At 45.8% G+C, this 26,256-nt stretch overlaps 1 protein-coding gene across 2 annotated transcripts in view; it reads right to left on the bottom strand.

Moving 5' to 3' along the window:
• Positions 1-4,958: 4,958 nt before the first annotated feature.
• F12 (coagulation factor XII) overlaps positions 4,959-26,256 on the bottom strand; it is a 114,626-nt gene continuing 93,328 nt past the window's right edge. For both annotated transcript variants that reach the window (XM_063927986.1, XM_063927985.1), the window contains exons 9-14: positions 14,681-14,787; positions 13,225-13,531; positions 12,429-12,565; positions 8,714-8,854; positions 7,977-8,125; positions 4,959-5,275 (exon numbers count right to left, since the gene is read on the bottom strand). In XM_063927986.1, coding sequence (XP_063784056.1) covers positions 5,120-5,275; positions 7,977-8,125; positions 8,714-8,854; positions 12,429-12,565; positions 13,225-13,531; positions 14,681-14,787 — 997 coding nt within the window. In that variant the 3' untranslated portion in view covers positions 4,959-5,119. The remainder of the gene's footprint in view (positions 5,276-7,976; positions 8,126-8,713; positions 8,855-12,428; positions 12,566-13,224; positions 13,532-14,680; positions 14,788-26,256) is intronic.

The raw sequence follows: 26,256 nt of genomic DNA, 5'->3' as shown, positions 1-26,256 counted from the left end.
TTCCTGGAGCATGTAGAATTCTTTAAATGCATCAAGATACTGGCATCTGTATTATTGCAAGGTATATTACTTACCGTTTGCTGGTGAGTAGATCTTACACTAAGAGCTTAATTCAGGGTTGATCGCAAAAGCAAAATATTTCTCTAATGGGCAAAACCATGTGCCCTGCAGGGGAGGCAGATATAACATGTCCAGAGAGAGTTAGATTCGGGTGTGGTGTGTTCAAACTGAAATCTAAATTGCAGTGTAAAAATAAAGCAGCCAGTATTTACCCTGCACAGAAACAAAATAACCCACCAAAATCTAACTCTATCTGCACATGGGGTGTGTTGGGCATCCCGGCAGTCTGGATGCCGGCGGTCATGTGACTGACGCTGGCATCCTAACACCTCTTGGGAGACTGGTGCCGAAACACTGACTTCTGGAATGCCGCAAGTATTGGGATAAGGGTTAGAGCACAGGGGGGAGGGTTATGGGGTGGCACTAGGTGGGTGGTCAGCTGTAGCCACCAACCACCGAGGGTTAGTCCTAGCCCCCACCCCCCACTGATTAGCCCTAGCCGCCATCCCCAAAGGGTTAGGGTAGGGGGTAGGAGATGGGTATAATACTTACCCTTGTCCGATGTCAGAATCCTCATTGTCGGGATGCCGCAGTCAGTCATGTGACCACTCATACCGAACCCGTCCCAAGACATATTTGTATCTTATATACTGTATAATTTATAATAAAAGAAATCTCTTTCACTCCTAAACTACTGTGGTGGGCAATTCTCAGTTTCTTGTGTGCACAGCTTGCGTTAAGTGAGTAAAGAAGGAGGTTGTTCATTGGACAAATTTCTGGTAATAGAGGGAACTATTTATCAACATTTAAGGTGTTTATGCAAAGTTGCACTTATACAGTACTGTATACACTAAAGTCAGCGCAGGAGATTATCTTGTATTGTATATCCGTCTTTGGACACCATTTGGGCAGCTTCCGATTATCTCTTCGGCTATGGTCTATAGGTGCTGTGGCACCAGCCATTTCTGCTTAGACCCTATTGCTCAGTTTACTCTCATTTTCAAGTGAATCATGAGAGTGTGGGGGTAACTGGATTAAGTTTATTATATGTTGTCAATTTCTGTGTTTTGAAGAGCACCTACAAATGTGTTTCGACTCTCAAGTACAACATTAATGTGAAGAACAGGTTCCATTATCATCTCCTAACACCGCCACACAACAGTAAGGGCCCCTGAAAATGCACCTTATACTACATTATCAAAAAGGAAGTCTTGATTATGAAATGCTCTGCAAAACTAGTAATCTGCGGTGCTGGGATCACCCTCACACTGCTCATCTTCTCCCCTAAGCTGGGGCAAACATCTGTACCTCTGCAAACACCATTATCTTATTCCCAGGGCCGGTGCAAGGTTTCTTGGCACCCTAGGCAAAATGCCTACTGTAAACCCCCCCCCCCCCCCCCCCCCAAAAAAAAAAAAAAAATAAGTGTGTGTGTGTGTGCAGGGGGTGGGCTGCGGGGCCAGGGGCGGAGGACGGATGGATGGATGGATATATAGATCTATATATGGAGCTGAGGAGTGACATATATATGTGTGTGTGTGTGGTGTATGTGTATATATATATATATATATATATATCTTGCATTATAAGGGCACCTTTATTGCTGCAGAGGATGGAGTCCCAGTGAAGCATGGGGGCCGCCCGCAGTCTGCACTGTAGCCACCCGCAAACTTAACAGACCAGGATCGGCCAGGAGCTGAGCTTGATCGCCCCCGCAGAACTCCGTTGATGTCACCAGCGGGATAGACAGCCGGCGGGCAGGGACTTCCAGATGGTGCAGGCTGCGGTGAGTGGAGCTCCGTTACTGGCGAAAGGTGCAGCTGACAGGGGCTCAACAGGAGGCTTTACCTCACAGCACAGAAGTGGCGGCGGCATGCAGAGGCGGCGGGCGGGCAGAGGCGGCGACGGAGGGTAGGCGGGTGTACCGCAGCTGGAGGGACAACCGTTCAGCGCCCCAGATCAAGACAGAAGACGGTGGAGATGGTGAGACCTGCATCCGCTATCTTTGCAGTCCATTCTCCCATCCTTCATTCCTCACAGGCAGCAACAGCGTGCCGCCCCCTCAGGTCCCACCGCCCATAGGCAGCTGCCTAAAGCTGCCTAGTGGAAGCGCCGGCTCTGCTTATTCCATCCACCCAGAACCTCAGGAGAAATCTAAGCACATGGGTGGTAATTCAGACCTGATCGCTCGCTAGCTGTTTTTTGCAGTCCTGCGTTTGCATAGTCGCAGCCCACCAGGGAGTGTATCTTAGCTGTGCAAGTGTGCGAACGCATGTGCAGCCGTGCGGTGCAAAAAGAGTCTGTGCAGTTTCTGAGTAGCCCCGGACTTACTCAGCCGCTGTAATCACTTCAGCCTGTCCGGGGCCGGAATTGACGTCAAACACCCACCCTGCAAACGCTTGGGAATGCCTGTGTTTTTCCAAACACTCCCAGAAAACGGTCAGTTGACACTCACAAATGCCTTCTTCCTGTCAATCACCTTGCGATAGCCCGTGCAAATGGATTCTTCGCACAAACCCATTGCAGAGCAACAAACTGCTTTGTACCTGTGTGACGCGCCTGCGCATTGCGGTGCATACGCATGCACAGTTCTGACCTGATCTCAGTGCTGCAAAAAACGCCAGCGATCGATCAGGTCTGAATTACCCCCATGGTTTTGCACAGTGCAACAGACAGCTTTGTAAATGGTCTCCACAGCTGGCAAATGATAGTGAATACTAGCCCTTTCATAGAGCACCTCAGAGATTAAGGGGGAGTTAGCGGGAAGAACTTTAAATTGGTGTTTCACAATTTTGTGAAATGGTGTTTCACAAAGAATGATTTTCTGGCCACAGGGTTAAGGACTGGAAGGTAAGCATGCAACTTAAAATGCACAAGTCAGACAAGTAAGCGCACTTGGATGCAGAATAAAGCACTGCTGGTCTGCACATTGGGGGTCATTCCGAGTTGTTCGCTCGTTGCCGATTTTCGCAACGGAGCGATTAAGGTGAAAATGTGCATGGTACGCAGTGCGCATACGCTAAGTATTTTGCACAAAACTTAAGAGATTTACTCACGTCCGAACAAAGAATTTTCATTGTTGAAGTGATCAGAGTGTGATTGACAGGAAGTGGGTGTTTCTGGGCGGAAACTGACCGTTTTCTGGGAGTGTGCGGAAAAATGCAGGCGTGCCAGGATAAAACGCGGGAGTGTCTGGAGAAACGAGGGAGTGGCTGGCAGAATGCAATGCGTGTTTGTAACGTCAAACCAGGAACGAAATGGGCTGAGCTGATCGTAGTGTAGGAGTAAGTCTCGAGCTACTCAGAAACTGCTAAGAAATTTCTATTCGCAATTCTGCTAATCTTTTGTTCACAATTCTGCTAAGCTAAGATACACTCCCAGAGGGCGGCGGCCTAGCATGTGCAATGCTGCTAAAATCTGCTAGCGAGCGAACAACTTGGAATGACCCCCATTGTGTCTTTAATGGGTCTATGAGATCTTACATTGTGAATAATTTATCAAAGTTGAAAGAGCTCTCACTGACCATGTTAAATTCAATTAAGATGCTTATTTTTTATCTAGGGACATACCCATATACCACTTTGGTTGAGAGTCAGTGGCACATAAACCCCCCATTACTGTATTCCAGTACAGATATTTGCATGAGGCTAGAGCTGTCAGCAATGGCAATGAAACTGGGCAGTGCTGGGTGGAAAATGATAACCACTTAACTGGCATAAAGGTATGTGGTACGATTGCAGCCAGGTTTGCGTTACCTGTCCAGGTCGTATCACATACAACAGTGCTGGCTAGCTGCGTTTCCCCTCTGGCCTCTGTATGGATGAAATCCGGTCTGCAGAATGGACATCCCCCTGCTACAGAAGCCCCCTCTGACCACGGACATCACTCCCGAAATCGTGCCCCAGAATGCCTTACGAGCAACATTCCAGGGTACATGACCCAGAACCAAAACGTGTGAGGAGGACATCATTCCCGTCCTAGCATGATTATTGTATGCTGCAGCAGGGGGCACTGATGATCAGTCCCATAGTCCCCCCTGTGAGCCACACTCCCACTCTGCAAAGAGGTGAGGGGCTACCACAGGGGGGTGTATAATGTCCCACAGTTCTTTAGCTGGGGGTAGGTTCAGGTACTACGGGTCTGGGGGTGGAGCTATTAAAAAGAGACAGACAGGCAGATAGATAGATAGATCGATCATTTTTAGAAATGAAAGCACTCAAAATAGACTTTAAAATCAAATGTATCTTATGGAAAATACATTTGAACCCAGTTCCTGTTTTTGTCATATTTAATGAGAGGTTCTGGGACACAGGGAGGGGGGAAGTCATTAAATAGTGGGGGCCCATTGACATTAGGGGTGAAGGTGGGGGCTTTGCCCCAGGGATCTATTACCAATAGGGGGTGGGAGTATTACTGCTAGGGATATTTTATTACTCTGGACGGACTATTTCTACTTGGGGTAGGGAAGATTTTTTACAATGGGGACCTATGGACACAGGGGTGGGGAAATACTTTCTAAGTATGTATTTGTTTAATAAAAAATGTAAATAGAATTTTTAAAATACATTTTAAACATTATTAAACTTTAAAAAAAAGCACAAAAATTTCTGACCATTTTTGGGGGGTAAAAAAATGTCGGTTAAGTGGGTAAATGCCCCCTGTATCCTTGTATTTAATATTTGATTGTACTTTCGGATCACTTGGATTTTTTGCAACATAAATACTAATTTGCTGCTTTTTCATTTGTCATTTTTATGCTGTTAAATCGATCACACTCAACAGCCTATCTAAAATCTGAGCTACAGTGAAAGACCATGATTGTGCAACAGACCAGGAAGATTTCACCTGAGTAACAATACTGCAGTCCAAATTAACAAATGCTTATAAAAGAAATCCCATTTATAAAAGATTTCTTTTTAATTTCAGGAATACATTGAAGCAAACAGAATAATCCTGAACTACTGGATCATGTAAATAGAGTTTTACATGATCTCTAATCAGAAGAGAGTTCCAAAAGGAGTCATGGAATGGATGATTTCCAAGGTGGGCTCAGCATGGCTCAGTTTATGTTGGCGATGATCCAGTTGATGTACTGGGAGACATCAGTGTATACACCAGGCTTATTTTCTTCAGCACAGCCAGATCCCCAACTTACAATGCCAAATAGATGCACTCTACCATCAACTTCACATACAAAGGGGCCTCCTGAGTCTCCCTATGAGGACGCAAGACAAAAAATTAATGTTACAATATGTTTTGCTCTTCTTTTACCATATCTTCATCATTACCATGTTTATTGCTATTAAGAATACAAGTATTGATACATTTGGAGTTGAAGACCTTGCTGATTAGAGTTAAGAATGTAGACACAGGTGAGGTGACTAAACCCAAAGGTTCACGAAGATTTTAAAGTTTGGATTGAGGGCTTGATTCAGAGGTCAGTGCATTAGAGGGGAGGCACGAAGAATCCTGTTAATCGGGAATCTGCGGCTGAACAAGGCGCAGTACCCCCGTTGCCCGATTGACAGGCAGCAGCATTGAGGGGGTGGGCAGGGGGCAGAGGAATGGCTACGTTCCTAGAAATGGGGCATGTCACCTCATTTTCTAATAGGGGAGAGCCTAGGGTCTGCGTGTCACCACGCAGACTTCCATTGGCCAACTGGGCAAGCTGAGGCTTACTCAGCTGGCCATTTGTGGGGATATTGGATCCAAGCTTGTGACATTGGACATCGTTACATGCAGGAGGCGCCTCTTCTACTGAGACATCTTCTGCATGCTCGTCATGGAGGTTGGATGGAAATTCAATGCTGCTTGCATGTGGCGTTGAGCTTAATAATAAACATACCATATGTGTGGCTCTAAAACAACCTGCACTTCAGAAACAAATGCTGATCAAAACCAACTGGATACTTTTTATGCACGGCCATGAATTTGAACAGAAGATGATTGCTATCTTCCTGGGTAAGCTGCTAATTGCACTGACTGGATTCCATATCATCCATTCATTGGCATGAGCAGGGCCACCATCAGGGGGGGACTGTGGAGACTGGAGTCCCGGGCCTGGACAGAAGGGGGGTCCATGGCGGGTGAAGCTGCAGCTGTCATTGAAATCAGTTTGCCTGCTTAGAGCCCTGCAGGCAGTGCACTACTGATCTTAGTACACACTAACCCCGATTCCCTGCTGTCTACTCCCTGGATGCGGAGGTGATATGATTGCAGCCAGAACAGACGGAACTGACAGTGGACACACAGCCCCAGGTGCCGGCAGCTTTAGATGCAGGAGCATCGCCCCTCACGTGGCTGCCAGCACTAACAATCTCCCCGGATTCCCAACACCGTACCCGGGGAGGGGAGTCTCGTTTGCACTGTGAGGACGCAGTGTCCCTTCTCCTGCAAGCCACCCATTCAAGATGCTGCTGACAGAAGCTGGAAATCCAGAGCCACAGGGCAACCCTGGTGTCCTGAGAAACAAAGCTGTGCCACTGTAGCCGGTGACTGTGAGGAGAGTGTGCCTGTCGTGTGGCCAGGCTACAGAAGCACAGAAGGGCTAGGTATCATGGCAAGTCGTGGAGGAGGCCCAAGTTGCATTAGAACAGGGCTCCTCCTGCAGCTCCAAGCAGGGGCGGATTGGGATGAAAAACCAGCCCGGGAAATTTTATGGAAACAGCCCTAATGGGGTGCAGTCTAATGCGTGGGTGGGTCCGTTGAGGGGACCAGATTCCTCCTTATAGGGCCTGATTGTACACAATTGTGACCTTCATGAATGGGGACAATGCGGTGTGCTGTCTGTCGTGTGGGGGGTGACAACACACAAAACAGGCCCCACAGACACGTCAGCCTACCAGGAATCTTCCTGGTGAGCCCTATGGCCAATCCGCCCCTGGCTCCAAGCTATGTGTGTGAGTGTGGTGTGGGCGCATTATCAGTTGGGGCCCCACACTTCCTGATGGCAGACCTGGGCATGAGAGTCAAACTATCAAATCAGCTACTACATGAAAGGGCGGTGCTTCTCTATAACTGTGGGGCAGTGCAGAAGTCTGACAGTGACTGATAGGCATGCAGTCTACCAGTTAACATACTGGACACACTATATTAGGACTATTCTATCCATCTTCTAAGAGCTGTGCGATATAGCTTTATCTGTCTGTTATGAAAGGAGGAAGACATAATCAAACAACCTCCACATTTTGAAATATCTGTAATGGAAATGTACAATTAAAGTCAACAGTGAAACTAAATGCTTCATATATGAAATGACATGCAAAATAATTGTGTAGATTTAAGCAGCATTAATCACAAAGCAAATTCAAAGCTTTATTATTATTATTATTATTATTATTATTATACCTTTATTATATGGCACGGGCTAAACAGGGGCGGGTTGGCGGCATTTTCAGGGCAGCTGCGTGACATCACACACTCCCGCTCCAATCAAGAAAATGGTGGTGGACTACCTGCATACGCAGCCTGGTTGTCCACAGTTGCTGCTACCACAATTAAATTGCAGTCGCAGCTGCTGGGCAACCTTGCCCTGCGATGGGCTGTTCCCAGCATGTGATAGAAAGGATTGCAGATTCTGCCTTTTAGGCATAACCCCCTTTGTCCACAATAGAGTCTAAGATGGTCATCTGGGGTTGCGAACCCAAGAATTACATCAGTTTTTTAAACAGGAAGCCACATGTGGTGATCTTTGTGTGACCCTACTATTGTTTGACACGTATCTTAATACAGGACACCACTATTCTGTCATTGTGTCAATAGTATCAATACTTTATGGAAAATAAACAGATTTTTAATATATTTTAAAAAACGTAATGCGTTCAAATGAAAAAAACATCATACACACCAGCATGGTTCTGGGGTACAGTTAGCAGACACTGGCACAGAACTTGTTACAATGCAGTGTATATGCTTACCTGGCACGCATCCACACCTCCCTCCATGAATCCAGCACACATCATACCCCTAAGAATTTTATTACCATGGACAAGAGGAGATTGGCACTGTGTAACAGGGATGATGGGAATATGTGCTTCCTGCAGAAATACCGCATAATGATCGTCTCCTGAAGGCACAAAATAGAGGTATAAGTACAATAATGTGTAACCTCGAAACACATTATTCTATTCTTTATCTTTCTTCTTACCACCAATTACAGATATGTCCTCAAGCACTCAAATGGCGGCAAATATCCTCTCTCAGTGCGTCACATCCTAGGCAACTCGGCCGCTCCATGCATCTTTCTAGCTCAAAATGTGCGTCTTATTCGCACAAGTAAAACAACTGGGAGAAACAAAACTACTTTGCTAGATTGCACTGATTTGATGTATAACATTTGTACATCTGTGTACGACAGAGTATGAATCTGTGTACGAAGTGCTGCAATGCAGCGGCTGCCCGGCTTTTTCTCATGCCAAATTCCGTTGTGCTTCAAAAACTAATTCCTGTGCAGTTAAAGTCACAGCCCAGCTCTCTGGCACACTCTGAGGTGATGTTTTGCTGCGCCTTCGATGCGAATAATATGCCACATTTAAAGAAAACTACGGTTTACTACGCCTCTTGGAGTATCTCAGTTGCGCCGTGCATCTTGTGCTGTATAATGAATAGACACTAGGTGTAAGAGGACACATCTGTACCTGCTCGATTTCCTTACCTTCATACTGATGTCCCCAACCAGCCACTTCACAGTGTTGTGCAGTTCCAGTGGTCTTGGTGATTTGTGGTAAACATACCGGCTGTACAAATTGTGAGTACTCGGCACAAGTCCCTTCTACATTGTGCAATCTCACAAGAGCTGAAGAAGAAAACAATGCAGTCAACAAATACAGATGGACTCCAAATCTCCCTTCCTATCAACTGTACCAACAATGTAATCAGATTTATATGGAGAAAAGCACTAAAGCTACATAAGATTACTAAATATTATCAATACTATACACTACAGCATCACCAACACACACTCTGTATGCTCAATGTGAATAATACCTACTTTTGTCTTGGCATGGCTTCACACAAGATGCAACTCCACCTCTGGCATTATTAGGCCATGCCCCATGGTGAGTGATACAGCTCTGTGTGATTTGTCAGTGAGGCAAGCGGTGAAGTGATACAGCTCTGTGTGATTCGTCAGTGAGGCAAGCGGTGGAGTGATACAGCTCTGTGTGATTTGTCAGTGAGGCAAGCGGTGAAGTGATACAGCTCTGTGTGATTTGTCAGTGAGGCAAGCGGTGGAGTGATACAGCTCTGTGTGATTTGTCAGTGAGGCAAGCGGTGAAGTGATACAGCTCTGTGTGATTTGTCAGTGAGGCAAGCGGTGGAGTGATACAGCTCTGTGTGATTTGTCAGTGAGGCAAGCGGTGAAGTGATACAGCTCTGTGTGATTTGTCAGTGAGGCAAGCGGTGGAGTGATACAGCTCTGTGTGATTTGTCAGTGAGGCAAGCAGTGGAGTGATACAGCTCTGTGTGTTTTATCAGTGAGGCAAGCGGTGGAGTGATACCGCTCTGTGTGATTTGTCAGTGAGGCAAGCGGTGAAGTGATACAGCTCTGTGTGATTTGTCAGTGAAGGGAGCAACAGAGTGATACAGCTCTCAGGGGTGGATTAAGGACCACATGGGCCTGGGGTTAAAACTATTTAAGGGCCTATTATAAGAAGGACCAATGCTGTCTGGGTGTGGCCAGCACCATGTGGGTATGTACACTGCTTACACTATCAGTCCCAATGTCTCCCTAAATTTGTAAAAGTATAAAAACTGCAACATTTTGTGAAGACAACAAAATATAGTTTTAATACTTATGATTTATGGCTGACATGTGACCAGCTGGTGGCTGATAATCATCATGATGTCATAATGATTGTCCTGTTTTTAAGTGGAGGCCTGTAGCTGTAACTCCATCCGTCCCATTGTTAATTTGGCCCAATTCTGTGTGATTTGCTCAGTAAGTGAGGAGAGGGATGAAGAGATACAGCTCTTTGTATTTCTCCTGTCAGTGAGGATAGGAACGGAGTAATACAACTCTGTGATTTGCCATTGAGGAGAGGGGTGGAGTGATACAGCTCTGCGATTTGTATGGTCACTGAGGAGGATATATGTCAGCCTGGAACACAGGGTGGAGGAAGAGATGTCTTGGGCACCATCTGCACTTTGTGGGGTTACTAGGGCACCAAAGTGTAGAGAGATGGATGCCCCCATCATGTTGTGAGGAAGGAACACTGCACCTGTGCTGTATGACTCCAAGCAAGTGAAGTGAAGAGTGACAGTAAAAGACAAGTGGATAAGAGTGACATATTTTCAGAAAGATGGGGAAGTCCCTATGCAAAAAAAACATTCAGCAACAAGTAAAGGGAGGTCTCTGTTAAAAGGAATGTATGTGCTCTGAGCAGGGGCACACATGGACAGGGATTCCTCTTGGATCCCCCAGTATACCCAATGTGATATCATATCATCCATCCCATCAAGCACAGTGCAGGGAGACGTAGATGCTTGGTCAGGCATCAGATTCAGGCAATGGACCCTGGTACACAGATTTCCTTAATCAGTGGTCAGTAAATGATCAAAAGGTTCAAACGGCAGACAGCAGTCAAACAGAGGTCTGGGAAATGAAGCAGAAACCATCACTCCAGCTGAAACCATCATTCCAGATTGTTCCAGGTCAGCCTTCACATGTAAGGTAAGTACCTGTCAGCCCAAAGGTAAGTACCTGTGGGCATAATATGCAAGGGGCACTACTACTGTGTGGTATAATGTACAAAGGGCACTACTACTGTGTGGCATAATGTGTAAGGCAGAGTATGTTACTACTGTGGGCATAGTATGTAAGGGAATATGTAAAGGGAATTACTACTGTGGGCATAATGTGCAAGAGGCACTACTACTGTGTGGTGTAACATGCAAGGGGCACTACTACTGTGTGACGTAATGTGTAAGGGCATTATTGTGTGGCATAATGTGTAAGGGACACTACTGTGTGGCGTAACATGCAAGGAGCACTACTACTATGTGTAATAATTTGAATTGGGGGGTACTATTGTAAAAGCGGAGTCCTGTCTTGAGAAGACATTTCAGTATCCTCAATTTGGAGCACTGCTTTAACTCCCCTGATTAGTGCTTAAATCTCCGATAGGGACCTAGAATAGCCGGGTACCAAGGAGTTCAGATGTGGCTGAGCCACTAGCCTCCTGGTAGAAAAAAAAGCCCTCCGATAGCAGAGTAGAGCCCTCCTGGGCAGGAAGCCTGAGCCTGGAAACTCTGTCGTCATCTAGTAGCTGCTGCACTGAAGAAAAGACATGTGCTAAGCCCTGTACCTACTCCGGATGCATACAGGGTCACACTAGCGGGGAAGATGACGTGTAAGCAGCAAGGCTGTCTAATAACTGAGACATTATCCGCAGGGGAAGCCGAAGCTGAGTAATGTCGGTTCCTGAGTAGCAGTTATGGCCGAAGGAACCTCACTCTGCAGAGCTGTGAAACCTGAGCATGGAGGCCTGTGATAGGAAGGAACTACATTAGTACAATTTCTAAGCTACATAAAACAGGAGCACCCCCCCCCTCCCCTCAAAGGGGGTAAATGTATTATGGCAATATGCATCATGCCGCTACAATACTTCCAAAGGCACCTATTTTGTGTGGCGCCTTTTTCTTTCACACTTCCAGTGAGTTGCAAACTTACTGGCTATTACTTCTAGCAACTTGAATATTTAATATTAAAAGATCAGGATGGCGCGTGGTTCATTATCATTGGTATCTGGCAAATTTGAGTCCTTTCACCATCTGACACATCCTGTGATTTGCATCTCAACAGAATATTTCCATAATCACAATACTGTAGTTTTCACAAATCAAAGACTATTAAGGGCCCCGTACGCTTATACGACATGACGGTCCGTCATGTCATATAAGATTTCCGCCAACCTCCCGGCAGCCTCCCCGTTTGCAGGATAGTATTAGATATATCGTATGCAGTTTTTTTTTGCATACGATGTATCTTTTAATTTCCCATCCATTTACTGCGGGATCAGACATATAACGAGTGCAGCACTCGTGATATGTCGGATCTAGGGGATCCGATACGATGCACACAGGAACGCGCATCGGATCGGATTGGGGAAAAACCACACCGAAAATTCCAGATTTCACCCAATATATCGGGCCGAATGCCCATATTGGGCTGAAATTGGGCATTATCGGTCTAGTGCATGGGGCTCTTTACATCCCCCCTGCTTCTGTATAGCTCTTTACACAGCATTGTGAGATCTGTATATATTTTCAACATTTAACAAGTGCGGCTAAAGTACTGTAATACAAATCCTATATTTAGCATGTCTCTTCCACTAATCCTCCCCACAGCAGCTTCATTTCTCAAACCTTACCTATATCATTCTGAAAAGTGTTCTCAGAATACTGTTCATGAAGGATGTATTTCTGCACTTGGAACACGGCTGTGTGCTGGTCTGTTGTATTAAATAGACTCTGTCCTAGGACCACTGTGATCTGTTTCACACTTGGTCTGTAAGATAAAGTGGCAATTAGTGGCAATATTCAATATAAATACGATAAAGCAGATTACACTAAATGTCAAGCAGCAATCTCGCATTCTTAGGCCCAAATGTATTAAGCCTTAAAAAGTGATAGAGTGGAGACGGATAAAGAGTAATCAGCTGCTAACTGCCATGTTAAAAGATGTGTTTGAAAAATGACAGTTAGGAGCTGATTGGCTGGTACTTTATCTCTCTTTATCCGTCTCCACTTTATCACTTTTTAAGGCTTAATACTTTTAGGCCCTAGGTCTATATTGTCTCCTTTTGTTTTTTTTAGGTATACTTGATCATGTCCTAAATTTCTACTATAATTAAGTTATAGAAGTCCATTTAAATTCATATTTCATTACCCTCCATAGTTTACAGACTGTATAGTACATAATGTAAAGGTTTCCCTTGATTAGAAATTTGGTTTGAGGACATAAGAGTACTGAGTGATTTAAGCTGGGTACACATTAGACAATGTGCAAATGATGCGATGGTTGTCCCAAGTTCCCTTGAACTCCTGGACAAACTATATAGTGCATACATACATACTGTCCAATCTTACCAAAGACAGAATAATACACTGTATCGCTCATCATTCGGTAGTTTGGTCCTAAATGGTACTAAATATAAATCATCTTACCGGCGGTCTAAGCAGTGAGCTGCGGTTACAATCCAACAAGGCGAGATGAGGGACCCACCACAGAAGCTGCTCCCGATATAGATGGCTGCCATGTAAGGGTGAGAGGCCGGGAGGGCTACCAGTCCCCCAACAATACGTGATGATATAGAAGGACTTTTAAGGAACCTCTTTCCACAGTCCAAAGGTATCTCTCGTGTGACATTACTATGAGCTCCTGAATCACCTGGGGTCTTAGAGGTGCTGACAGGCAATTTGGGTCCCTGTGTTGGAGGCTTGGGTTTAATGGTTTGTGGATGTGGAATACTGGCTGAGAATAGATAAAATGTTTTATCATTTACATGCAAGAGACACAATAAGTAATTTTTATGGTGGCAGCATTGCAGTCAATTCTAATAGTCTTTGTCAAATTAATAAATGTATGCCTACTTATACATTGTAAATGATCAAAGCATGGGGGCACAGTGGTTAACACTCTCAATGCTGGGGCTATGGTTTTGGTGCTCTTCAAAGAATTTCATCCCATTTAATTGACAATAAAACTACTGTGCAGTCCACATACAGCATGCTTTCTTTTTACTGCGGAATAGTGGCTGCAGATGCATCCAACTCAGATTCAGGCCTGTATGTCTATGATATTGACAGAGCCAAATTAATTCAGCACTATTAATTACACATTTATAGACTGGTTGGTTATGGAATCCCGGCAGCCGGGATCCCGGCAGTCAGAATACCGGCAGTGGGGCGAGAGCTAGAAAGCCCTTTGAGGGGTCACTGCACTTGCCACGCTGCGGGCTCACTGCGCTCGCCGCGGGCTTGGTGGCTTGCTGCATTCGCCACAGGTTCTATTCCCATTTTATGGGCGTCGTAGACATCCACGAGTGGTAATAGCCTTGGCGCAGCCGTCTGCATTCTCGGGGGTTGGGATCCCGGCGTCAGTATTCTGATATTAAATACATCCCTTATAGACATGTAGTAGAATTAACCTTCCAATTACCTTAATCACAATGATTTAAATTATTTAAATATGTCATATAAAAGAGAGAGAGAATAAAAAGGAGTGAATAAAATTCAGAATTTCAAAACCAAGTACAAAAGAAAATAATAATTGAGTCCACTGCAACTGAAAGGTGCACAATTTAGAATTAAAGTCTAAACTCCATTTTACAAATGACATTTTATTGCAATCTGCCACTGCTTTCAGTGTATCTCATGGAGGGAAAGTGTAATTAAAGCCAATGAGCACAGGAAGATAAGGATTTCATTTGAATAAAGTGGATTTTGTGTCAATCTTATAGCTACTGTATATAGTTGTGCTAAAGTTATTTTATTGTTCTAATATATGTGCAATGGACTACTGCACAGCAGCAAAATGGAGGATTACTCTTTGCTACTTTTGAATGAACAAACTTGACAACTTGTGAACTGTTCAGTTCTCATTCTCTTGGGAGCCTGGTACCTGGTGTACTGGTTATCTGCTGGCACAGTGGGATCAGACAATGTTCCCAGCTCACGATTTCTGCCTTCAGTATGAAACACCAGGGCTTTGGGTCTCCATCGGGGCTCCTACAGCAGACAATAAATACTGAGGTTTTATGAGGCAGATACAATGTCAATGATCCTAGTAATACAGTAATACTTAAGTAGATAATGTGTACAACATATAATGACTGCACCAGAAAGTATTATTAGTTGTATCTGATAATTCGTTAGAAACTTTAAAGGCTAATTACAAAGAGAATATTACATTTAGTATTGTGTCCATGAGTTAAACATATATGCAGAATAATATGCAGCTGGAACAGTGTTCCATCCCATCCAATATTTGTCACAGTCCAGAAAGCTCTGCTCATCCATGCTGGCAGTTTGATGTTGATGGACAACACACTGCATGCATGATAAAGACTCAACTCCACTTAAGCTACTAGAGCAGGTATAGACCACTGTAAATATCAGGGAACTCTCCTCACTCCTACCAGGTTGGGGCTGAAATGCCGGTGTTCGGGATGCTGGTGGTCAGAATACTGACTGCGGCATCCCGCTGTTTACATTCCCGGCAGGGGTGGGGTAAACATGCTACCCCTAACCCCCTAATCCTAACCCACCCGTACCGCATCCTAAGCCTAACAACCACCCCCCTTCCTTCCCCTGCAGCTAGCCCTAACCCTCATCGATGGTGCCTAGAGCAGCTGCCCCTTCCCACAGCCTAACCCTCACCCCAATCCCTGCAGCCTAACCCAAACCCTCCCCGGTGGTGCCTAACCCTAACCCCTCCTCCCCGCAGCCCAAACCTAACCCCCCCACTTCCCGCAGCTTATCCCTAACCCTCCCTCCGCCTGTATCTTACCTCTTCGATGCCGGCCACAGCATTCTGATCAGTGTCGGGATTCCGGTGTCAGTATTTCGACAACCGGGATCCCGACCGCCGGGCAAAGCCAGATTAAGGGGGGGATGCAGGTCATACTGTTCCTCGGGCCCCCTTTTATCAGCAGGCTCACCGGCCAGTGCACACTGACATCACTAGCTTTCCCTCTTAAGCAGCAGCAGAGCCAGCAGCCAGAATACGAGCAGGGCAGTATACAGTGCAGGTAGAGACACAGGAATATCATGTTTTATGAGCTACCAACAGAGCATTCTGACCAGAGGAGAGATAGGAGGGTGGAGAGAGCTGCAAGTGACACAGGGACCCCAGCTTCTCCTCCTCACTGCCTGGGTGTCTGAGTCCTGTGTAAACTGTTATGCAACTAAACCATTTGGGTCTAGAGATAGAGACACACAGAGAGAGTACTTCTGAGTCCTGTCCCAGTGTGTAAGTAGTACAGAGGCTGCTGCTATTCTTGCATGTGACAAGATAAATAATTTTATTTTTCTATGTGTATTTTGAGGTTAAGTTGTCTTTGGTCCACTACAAGAAAAGTTTATACAATAGTTGTCTGTCAATTAGGTGGAGCTATAAACAGTACCCAGGCATTAGTAAACTATTAGATAAAACTAATATACACCATTGGTTTAAATTATATTTACACAATCTATACCTCCCACCATGACTCATTGCAGGAGGGACAAAATGCTCTCTACCTGGACTTCCTTCTTAATTTTGATTGCAATCACCTGTGTTGAAGTACCTTTCTTATCAATTAAATAGTTCAACACAGGTGACGCCAATCATATATTAAGTGGGAAGTCGAAGTAGACAGCATTTTGTCACTCCTGGAATGGGACATGTTGGGAGGTATGCACAATTTTATATACATCCCCCACTTTCCATCGGGGCTCCCTTGTTTTAAGTGCACCGGGCACCCCCAAGGCTTAATTCGGCCCTGCCGCCGGGATCCTGACCATATCCCCTCCTGCCAAATCAGCCTTATTGTTTGTCCATTAACAAAAAGGTAAGTCAAATTCTACATTAATGTACAGTTGTAGACAGAGGCAGATTTAGACCCCATGGGGCCCTAAGCAAGACAATAATTTGGGGCCCCCCTTCCTCAAACAAAGTGTGTCTTAGCCCCTACAGATTCTAGCAGACAGGCCCCCGACCACTGTGACGCCCACCAGTCAGTGTATGGCCCCAACCTGCTCCGATTATAGCAGGCGGATGGTAGTTGTACTAGTGTACTTAAAATCACACTGCAGGCACTGGGTGCAGGCATCCGGCAGCTGTGTAATCACTGACAGCCTGCCAGGAGTATTCAGCCAGCCAGTGCTCTGACATTTTTGGCACAAAAATCAGAAATGCCCTCCCGGCTCCATGACCTGTCGGCGAGCCGTCTGGCATCCGCCGGGCCGTAAGCGACTGCTTTCATTGCCTAGTGGTGAATCCGCTACTGATTATATAGATGCCCACTTGTATAGGAACTGTGTTCTCTTTTGCTAAGGGATCTAAGCTTTTTTCTTTTTTTTTACTGAATCAACACAGTATGGGGGTCATTCCGAGTTGATCGCTCGCTAGCAGTTTTTAGCAGTCATGCAAACGCTATGCCGCTGCCTACTGGGAGTGTATTTTAGCTTAGCAGAAGTGCGAACGGTTGTATTGCAGTGTGGTACAAATTTTTTTTGTGTAGTTTCAGAGTAGCTCCGAACCTACTCAGCGCTTGCGATCACTTCAGACTATTCAGTTCCGGATTTGACGTCACAAACCCGCCCAGCGTTTGCCCAGCAACGCCTGCGTTTTTCCTGGCACGCCTGCGTTTTTCCGCACACTCCATGAAAACGGTCAGTTGCTACCCAGAAACGCCCACTTCATGTCAGTCACTCTGCGGCAAGCAGTGCGACTGAAATGCATCGCTAGACCCTGTGCAAAACTACATAGTTCGTTGTGCCCGTACGTCGCGTGTACGCATTGCGCCGCATGCACAGAACTGCCGTATTTTAGCTTGACTGGTGCGCTGCGAACAAATGCAGCAAGCGATCAATTTGGAATGACCCCCTATATACGCTACCCATGACTTATTTTATATTGCTTCTAATTTTGGCACCAGCAATTTGCTAATTATTAGATTACTAAAGCCTTTAGAGATTTTCAAAACATTGGGGGTAATTTCAAGTTGATCGCAGCAGGATTTTTGTTAGCAATTGGGTAAAACCATGTGCACTGTAGGGGAGGCAGATATAACATGTGCAGAGAGATTAGATTTGGGTGTGGTGTGTTCAATCTGCAATCTAATTTGCAGTGTAAAAATAAAGCAGCAAGTATTTACCCTGCACAGAAACAATATAACTCACCCAAATCTAACTCTCTCTGCACATGTTATATCTGCCTCCCCTGTAGTGCACATGGTTTTGCCCAACTGCTAAAAAAAAATCCTGCTGCGATCAATTTAGAATTATCCCCTTTATCTGTTCAAGAATTTTATAACAGAAACATAATATATATATATATATATATATATATACACACACATATACTGTATATATATATATATATATATATATATATATATATTTATTTATTTATTTTTCATTACAGTAAAGACATTGCTGCTTTCCTGACTGGGAGCTCCCATGATGTGTGTTGTACAGTGATATAATGTATACCATGAAAGCCAGGAAAATCCCTTTATAACAGGAGTTGCAATTGGAGTGTTATGTTCATTTTGTCTCCATCAGAGGCGGAACTACCGCCAGTGCAACCAGTGCATTGCACTGGGGCCCGCCTCTGTCCAGGGGCCCAAAGCATGTAATGAGTCAAACTGACTCATTACATGCCGCTGTGTGCTGCGGGCAACCGCTGCCCGCAGCACACAGCCGCCCGGACAGGAGAGGAGAGGAGCAGCGGTACGGGTAAGAAGCAGGAGGAGGGAGGTGGAGGAGGGAGCCGCAGCAGCGCTTTGTTACTGGTTGAGGCGCTGCTGCTGCTGGCCCTCTGCTTCACTATAGGCTGTCTTCCGAGAACAGCCTATAGTGAAGCAGACGGCCAGCAGCAGCAGCGCCTCCACCAATAACACAGCGCTGCTGCGGCTCCCTCCTCCACATCCCTCCTCCTCCTTCTCTCCTGCCCGGGAATCGTGAGTGACCAGAAGCTGCACCGAGGAGCCTGAGCCAGCGGAGAGGGTAAGTATAATTCATTCTTTCTTTCTTTCTTTCTTTCTTTCTTTTCTTTCTTATCTTTCTTTCTTTCTACAAAAAGGGGGACTGTCTGCTAGAGATGAGCGGGTTCGGTTCCTCGGAATCCGAACCCCCCGAACTTCAGCCTTTTTACACGGGTCCGAGGCAGACTCGGATCTTCCCGCCTTGCTCGGTTAACCCGAGCGCGCCCGAACGTCATCATCCCGCTGTCGGATTCTCGCGAGGCTCGGATTCTATTGCGAGACTCGGATTCTATATAAGGAGCCGCGCGTCGCCGCCATTTTCACACGTGCATTGAGATTGATAGGGAGAGGACGTGGCTGGCGTCCTCTCCGTTAGAATAGATAGAGACACTTGAGTTGATTTACTACTAACTTAGTAATTTTGGGGAGCATTAGGAGTACTCAGAGTGCAGAGTTTTGCTGATAGTTACTAGTGACCACCACCAGTTTTATTTATTATTTAATATAATCCGTTCTCTGCCTGAAAAAAAACGATACACAGTCACATACCATATCTGTGCTCAGCCTCAGTGTGCTGCATGATAATATCATCTATGTATATCTGACTGTGCTGAGTGCTCACTGCTCACACAGCTGAATTGTGGGGGAGACTGGGGTGCAGTTATAGCAGGAGTACAGTGCACACTTTTGCTGCCAGTGTGACTGACCAGTGACCACCAGTATATTGTCTGCCTGAAAAAGTTAAACACTCCTGTGGTGTGTTTTTTTTTTATTCTATAAACGCATTCTGCTGACAGTGTCCAGCAGGTCCGTCATTCATTATATTATATAAATATTTACCTGCTGTAGTGTTATATTTTTTTTGTTCATCTCTATCATCTTTATCATCTCTATATTAGGAGATGCAGTACGGTAGTCCACGGCTGTGGCTACCTCTGTGTCGTCAGTGCTCGTCCATAATTGTATACCTACCTGTGGTGGGGTTTTTTTTTCTATCTTCTTCATACTAGTAGTTTAGGAGTCTGCTGACAGTGTCCAGCAGGTCCGTCATTATATTATATATACCTGCAGTAGTGATATATATATATTTTTTATATCATTATCATCTCTATACTAGCAGACGCAGTACGGTAGTCCACGGCTGTAGCTACCTCTGTGTCGTCAGTGCTCGTCCATAATTGTATACCTACCTGTGGTGGGGTTTTTTTTTCTATCTTCTTCATACTAGTAGTTTAGGAGTCTGCTGACAGTGTCCAGCAGGTCTGTCATTATATTATATATACCTGCAGTAGTGATATATATATATTTTTTATATCATTATCATCTCTATACTAGCAGACGCAGTACGGTTGTCCACGGCTGTAGCTACCTCTGTGTCGTCAGTGCTCGTCCATAATTGTATACCTACCTGTGGTGGGGGTTTTTTTTCTATCTTCTTCATACTAGTAGTAGGAGTCTGCTGACAGTGTCCAGCAGGTCCGTCATTATATTATATATACCTGCAGTAGTGATATATATATATTTTTATATCATTATCATCTCTATACTAGCAGACGCAGTACGGTAGTCCACGGCTGTAGCTACCTCTGTGTCGTCAGTGCTCGTCCATAATTGTATACCTACCTGTGGTGGGGTTTTTTTTTCTATCTTCTTCATACTAGTAGTTTAGGAGTCTGCTGACAGTGTCCAGCAGGTCCGTCATTATATTATATATACCTGCAGTAGTGGTATATATATATTTTTTATATCATTATCATCTCTATACTTGCAGACGCAGTACGGTAGTCCACGGCTGTAGCTACCTCTGTGTCGTCAGTGCTCGTCCATAATTGTATACCTACCTGTGGTGGGGTTTTTTTTCTATCTTCTTCATACTAGTAGTAGGAGTCTGCTGACAGTGTCCAGCAGGTCCGTCATTATATTATATATACCTGCAGTAGTGATATATATATATTTTTTATATCATTATCATCTCTATACTAGCAGACGCAGTACGGTAGTCCACGGCTGTAGCTACCTCTGTGTCGTCAGTCACTCGTCATCCATAAGTATACTAGTATCCATCCATCTCCATTGTTTACCTGAGGTGCCTTTTAGTTGTGCCTATTAAAATATGGAGAACAAAAATGTTGAGGTTCCAAAAATAGGGAAAGATCAAGATCCACTTCCACCTCGTGCTGAAGCTGCTGCCACTAGTCATGGCCGAGACGATGAAATTCCATCAACGTCGTCTGCCAAGGCCGATGCCCAATGTCATAGTACAGAGCATGTAAAATCCAAAACACAAAATATCAGTAAAAAAAGGACTCAAAAATCTAAAATAAAATCGTCGGAGGAGAAGCGTAAACTTGCCAATATGCCATTTACCACACGGAGTGGCAAGGAACGGCTGAGGGCCTGGCCTATGTTCATGGCTAGTGGTTCAGCTTCACATGAGGATGGAAGCACTCAGCCTCTCGCTAGAAAAATGAAAAGACTTAAGCTGGCAAAAGCACAGCAAAGAACTGTGCGTTCTTCGAAATCACAAATCCACAAGGAGAGTCCAATTGTGTCGGTTGCGATGCCTGACCTTCCCAACACTGGACGTGAAGAGCATGCGCCTTCCACCATTTGCACGCCCCCTGCAAGTGCTGGAAGGAGCACCCGCAGTCCAGTTCCTGATAGTCAGATTGAAGATGTCAGTGTTGAAGTACACCAGGATGAGGAGGATATGGGTGTTGCTGGCGCTGGGGAGGAAATTGACAAGGAGGATTCTGATGGTGAGGTGGTTTGTTTAAGTCAGGCACCCGGGGAGACACCTGTTGTCCGTGGGAGGAATATGGCCATTGACATGCCTGGCGAAAATACCAAAAAAAATCAGCTCTTCGGTGTGGAAGTATTTAAACAGAAATGCGGACAACAGGTGTCAAGCCGTGTGTTGCCTTTGTCAAGCTGTAATAAGTAGGGGTAAGGACGTTAACCACCTCGGAACATCCTCCCTTATACGTCACCTGCAGCGCATTCATCATAAGTCAGTGACAAGTTCAAAAACTTTGGGCGACAGCGGAAGCAGTCCACTGACCAGTAAATCCCTTCCTCTTGTAACCAAGCTCACGCAAACCACCCCACCAACTCCCTCAGTGTCAATTTCCTCCTTCCCCAGGAATGCCAATAGTCCTGAAGGCCATGTCACTGGCAATTCTGACGAGTCCTCTCCTGCCTGGGATTCCTCCGATGCATCCTTGAGTGTAACGCCTACTGCTGCTGGCGCTGCTGTTGTTGCTGCTGGGAGTCGATGGTCATCCCAGAGGGGAAGTCGTAAGACCACTTTTACTACTTCCACCAACCAATTGACTGTCCAACAGTCCTTTGCGAGGAAGATGAAATATCACAGCAGTCATCCTGCTGCAAAGCGGATAACTGAGGCCTTGGCATCCTGGGCGGTGAGAAACATGGTTCCGGTATCCATCATTACTGCAGAGCCAACTATAGACTTGTTTGAGGTACTGTGTCCCCGGTACCAAATACCATCTAGGTTCCATTTCTCTAGGCAGGCGATACCGAAAATGTACACAGACCTCAGAAAAAGACTCACCAGTGTCCTAAAAAATGCAGTTGTACCCAATGTCCACTTAACCACGGACATGTGGACAAGTGGAGCAGGGCAGACTCAGGACTATATGACTGTAACAGCCCACTGGGTAGATGTATTGACTCCCGCCGCAAGAACAGCAGCGGCGGCACCAGTAGCAGCATCTCGCAAACGCCAACTCTTTCCTAGGCAGGCTACGCTTTGTATCACCGCTTTCCAGAATACGCACACAGCTGAAAACCTCTTACGGCAACTGAGGAAGATCATCGCAGAATGGCTTACCCCAATTGGACTCTCCTGTGGATTTGTGGCATCGGACAACGCCAGCAATATTGTGTGTGCATTAAATCTGGGCAAATTCCAGCACGTCCCATGTTTTGCACATACCTTGAATTTGGTGGTGCAGAATTATTTAAAAAACGACAGGGGCGTGCAAGAGATGCTGTCGGTGGCCAGAAGAATTGCGGGACACTTTCGGCGTACAGGCACCACGTACAGAAGACTGGAGCAACACCAAAAACGCCTGAACCTGCCCTGCCATCAGCTGAAGCAAGAAGTGGTAACGAGGTGGAATTCAACCCTCTATATGCTTCAGAGGTTGGAGGAGCAGCAAAAGGCCATTCAAGCCTATACAACTGACCACGATATAGGAGGTGGAATGCACCTGTCTCAAGCGCAGTGGAGAATGATTTCAACGTAGTGCAAGGTTCTGTAACCTTTTGAACTTGCCACACGTGAAGTCAGTTCAGACACTGCCAGCCTGAGTCAGGTCATTCCCCTCATCAGGCTTTTGCAGAAGAAGCTGGAGATATTGAAGGAGGAGCTAACACAGAGCGATTCCGCTAGGCATGTGGGACTTGTGGATGGAGCCCTTAATTCGCTTAACAAGGATTCACGGGTGGTCAATCTGTTGAAATCAGAGCACAACATTTTGGCCACCGTGCTCGATCCTAGATTTAAAACCTACGTTGTATCTCTCTTTTCGGCAGACACAAGTCTGCAGGGGTTCAAAGAACTGCTGGTGAGAAAATTGTCAAGTCAAGCGGAACGCGACCTGTCAACATCTCCTCCTTCACATTCTCCCGCAACTGGGGGTGCGAGGAAAAGGCTCAGAATTCCGAGCCCACCCGCTGGCGGTGATGCAGGGCAGTCTGGAGCGACTGCTGATGCTGACATCTGGTCCGGACAGAAGGACCTGCCAACGATTACGGACATGTCGTCTACTGTCACTGCATATGATTCTCTCACCATTGAAAGAATGGTGGAGGATTATATGAGTGACCGCATCCAAGTAGGCACGTCAGACAGTCCGTACGTATACTGGCAGGAAAAAGAGGCAATTTGGAGGCCCTTGCACAAACTGGCTTTATTCTACCTAAGTTGCCCTCCCACAAGTGTGTACTCCGAAAGAGTGTTTAGTGCCGCCGCTCACCTTGTCAGCAATCGGCGTACGAGGTTACTTCCAGAAAATGTGGAGAAGATGATGTTCATTAAAATGAATTATAATCAATTCCTCCGTGGAGACATTCACCAGCAGCAATTGCCTCCACAAAGTACACAGGGAGCTGTGATGGTGGATTCCAGTGGGGACGAATTGATAATCTGTGAGGAGGGGGATGTACACGGTGATGAATCGGAGGATGATGATGAGGTGGACATCTTGCCTCTGTAGAGCCAGTTTGTGCAAGGAGAGATTAATTGCTTCTTTTTTGGTGGGGGTCCAAACCAACCCGTCATTTCAGTCACAGTCGTGTGGCAGACCCTGTCACTGAAATGATGGGTTGGTTAAAGTGTGCATGTCCTGTTTATACAACAGGGTGGATGGGAGGGCCCAAGGACAATTCCATCTTGCACCTCTTTTTTCTTTAATTTTTCTTTGCGTCATGTGCTGTTTGGGGAGTGTTTTTTGGAAGGGCCATCCTGCGTGACACTGCAGTGCCACTCCTAGATGGGCCAGGTGTTTGTGTCGGCCACTAGGGTCGCTTATCTTAGTCACACAGCTACCTCATTGCGCCTCTTTTTTTTCTTCTTTGCGTCATGTGCTGTTTGGGGAGTATTTTTTGGAAGGGCCATCCTGCGTGACACTGCAGTGCCACTCCTAGATGGGCCAGGTGTTTGTGTCGGCCACTAGGGTCGCTTAGCTTACTCACACAGCTACCTCATTGCGCCTCTTTTTTTCTTTGCGTCATGTGCTGTTTGGGGGGTGTTTTTTGGAAGGGCCATCCTGCGTGACACTGCAGTGCCACTCCTAGATGGGCCAGGTGTTTGTGTCGGCCACTTGGGTCGCTGAGCTTAGTCATCCAGCGACCTCGGTGCAAATTTTAGGACTAAAAATAATATTGTGAGGTGTGAAGTGTTCAGAATAGACTGAAAATGAGTGGAAATTATGGTTATTGAGGTTAATAATACTTTGGGATCAAAATGACCCCCAAATTCTATGATTTAAGCTGTTTTTTAGGGTTTTTTGAAAAAAACACCCGAATCCAAAACACACCCGAATCCGACAAAAAAAATTCGGTGAGGTTTTGCCAAAACGCGTTCGAACCCAAAACACGGCCACGGAACCGAACCCAAAACCAAAACCCGAAAAATTTCCGGTGCACATCTCTACTGTCTGCCACAATGTGTAAAAAGGGGGAATCTGCCTGCCACAATATGTAAAAAGGGGGAATCTGCTTGCCGCAATGTGTAAAAAGGAGGAATCTGCTTGCCGCAATGTGTAAAAAGGGGGAATCTGCCTGCCGCAATGTGTAAAAAGGGGGATGCTGTCTGCCGTAATGTGTAACAAGGGCACGCTGTCTGCCGTAATGTGTAACAAGGGCACGCTGTCTGCTGTAATGTGTAAAATGGGGACGCTGTCTGCCGTTATGTGTAAAAAGGGCACACTGTCTGCCGTTATGTGTAAAAAGGGCACGCTGTCTGCCGCTATGTGTAACAAGGGCACGCTGTCTGCCGTTATTTGTAAAAAGTGTACGCTGTCTGCCACTATGTGTAACAAGGGCACGCTGTCTGCCGTTATGTGTAAAAATGGCACGCTGTCTGCCGTTATGTGTAAAAATGGCACGCTGTCTGCCTGCCGCTATGTGTAACAAGGGCACGCTGTCTGCCGTTATTTGTAAAAAGTGTACGCTGTCTGCCACTATGTGTAACAAGGGCACGCTGTCTGCCGTTATGTGTAAAAATGGCACGCTGTCTGCCGTTATGTGTAAAAATGGCACGCTGTCTGCCGTTATGTGTAAAAAGTGCACGCTGTCTGCCGCTATGTGTAAAAAGGGCACGCTGTCTGCCGTTATGTGTAAAAAGGGGGACGCTGTCTGCCGTAATGTGTAAAAAGAGGAATCTGTAAGGTGTAAAAGAGTCTCTACCTAGTGTAGTGGTGCTACTGTGCGGCGTAATTTGAATAATGGAGACTACTGTGCACCGTTTTATAATTGGTATTATTTTGTGGCCACACCACTTCCCCACGAAGCCACGCCACTATGTATTTTTGCGCGCGACTACGGCGCGCACTGCCCTTGTTTTGCATGCAGGGGTGGGGCTCCGATGCCGTTTCTTGCACACAGTGCTAAAATGTCTAGTTACGGCACTGTTGCTAGGTATCCACTTCCCTGAGCAGGTCCCCCTCACCAGATCCTCTGCAGGGGTGAGGGGGTGGACTTGGATGGGATGGGGGGGGCCAAGCCATTTTGTCGCACATGGGCCCACCGCTCGCTAGTTCCGCCACTGGTCTCCATCATGCTGTTGTTGCACAGAAATGATTTTATTGTTTTAAGACTTACAGCCTGTACAGTACAACAGACTCCACAATCATCCCTGTTTCTGTCTTTTAAGCTCTAAGTTTTCTTGATGTACATGATGACATTTAACCCTACACCTCGTGTTAACTGTTGGCACGGTGGGATTATACAATGTATTTCATTTATTTTATACTGTATA

Source organism: Pseudophryne corroboree, chromosome 6 (assembly GCF_028390025.1).
Source record: "Pseudophryne corroboree isolate aPseCor3 chromosome 6, aPseCor3.hap2, whole genome shotgun sequence".
Lineage (NCBI taxonomy): Eukaryota > Metazoa > Chordata > Amphibia > Anura > Myobatrachidae > Pseudophryne > Pseudophryne corroboree.
Note: the sequence above shows the minus strand (reverse complement) of the source record. Positions and strands in the feature narration are given on the sequence as shown.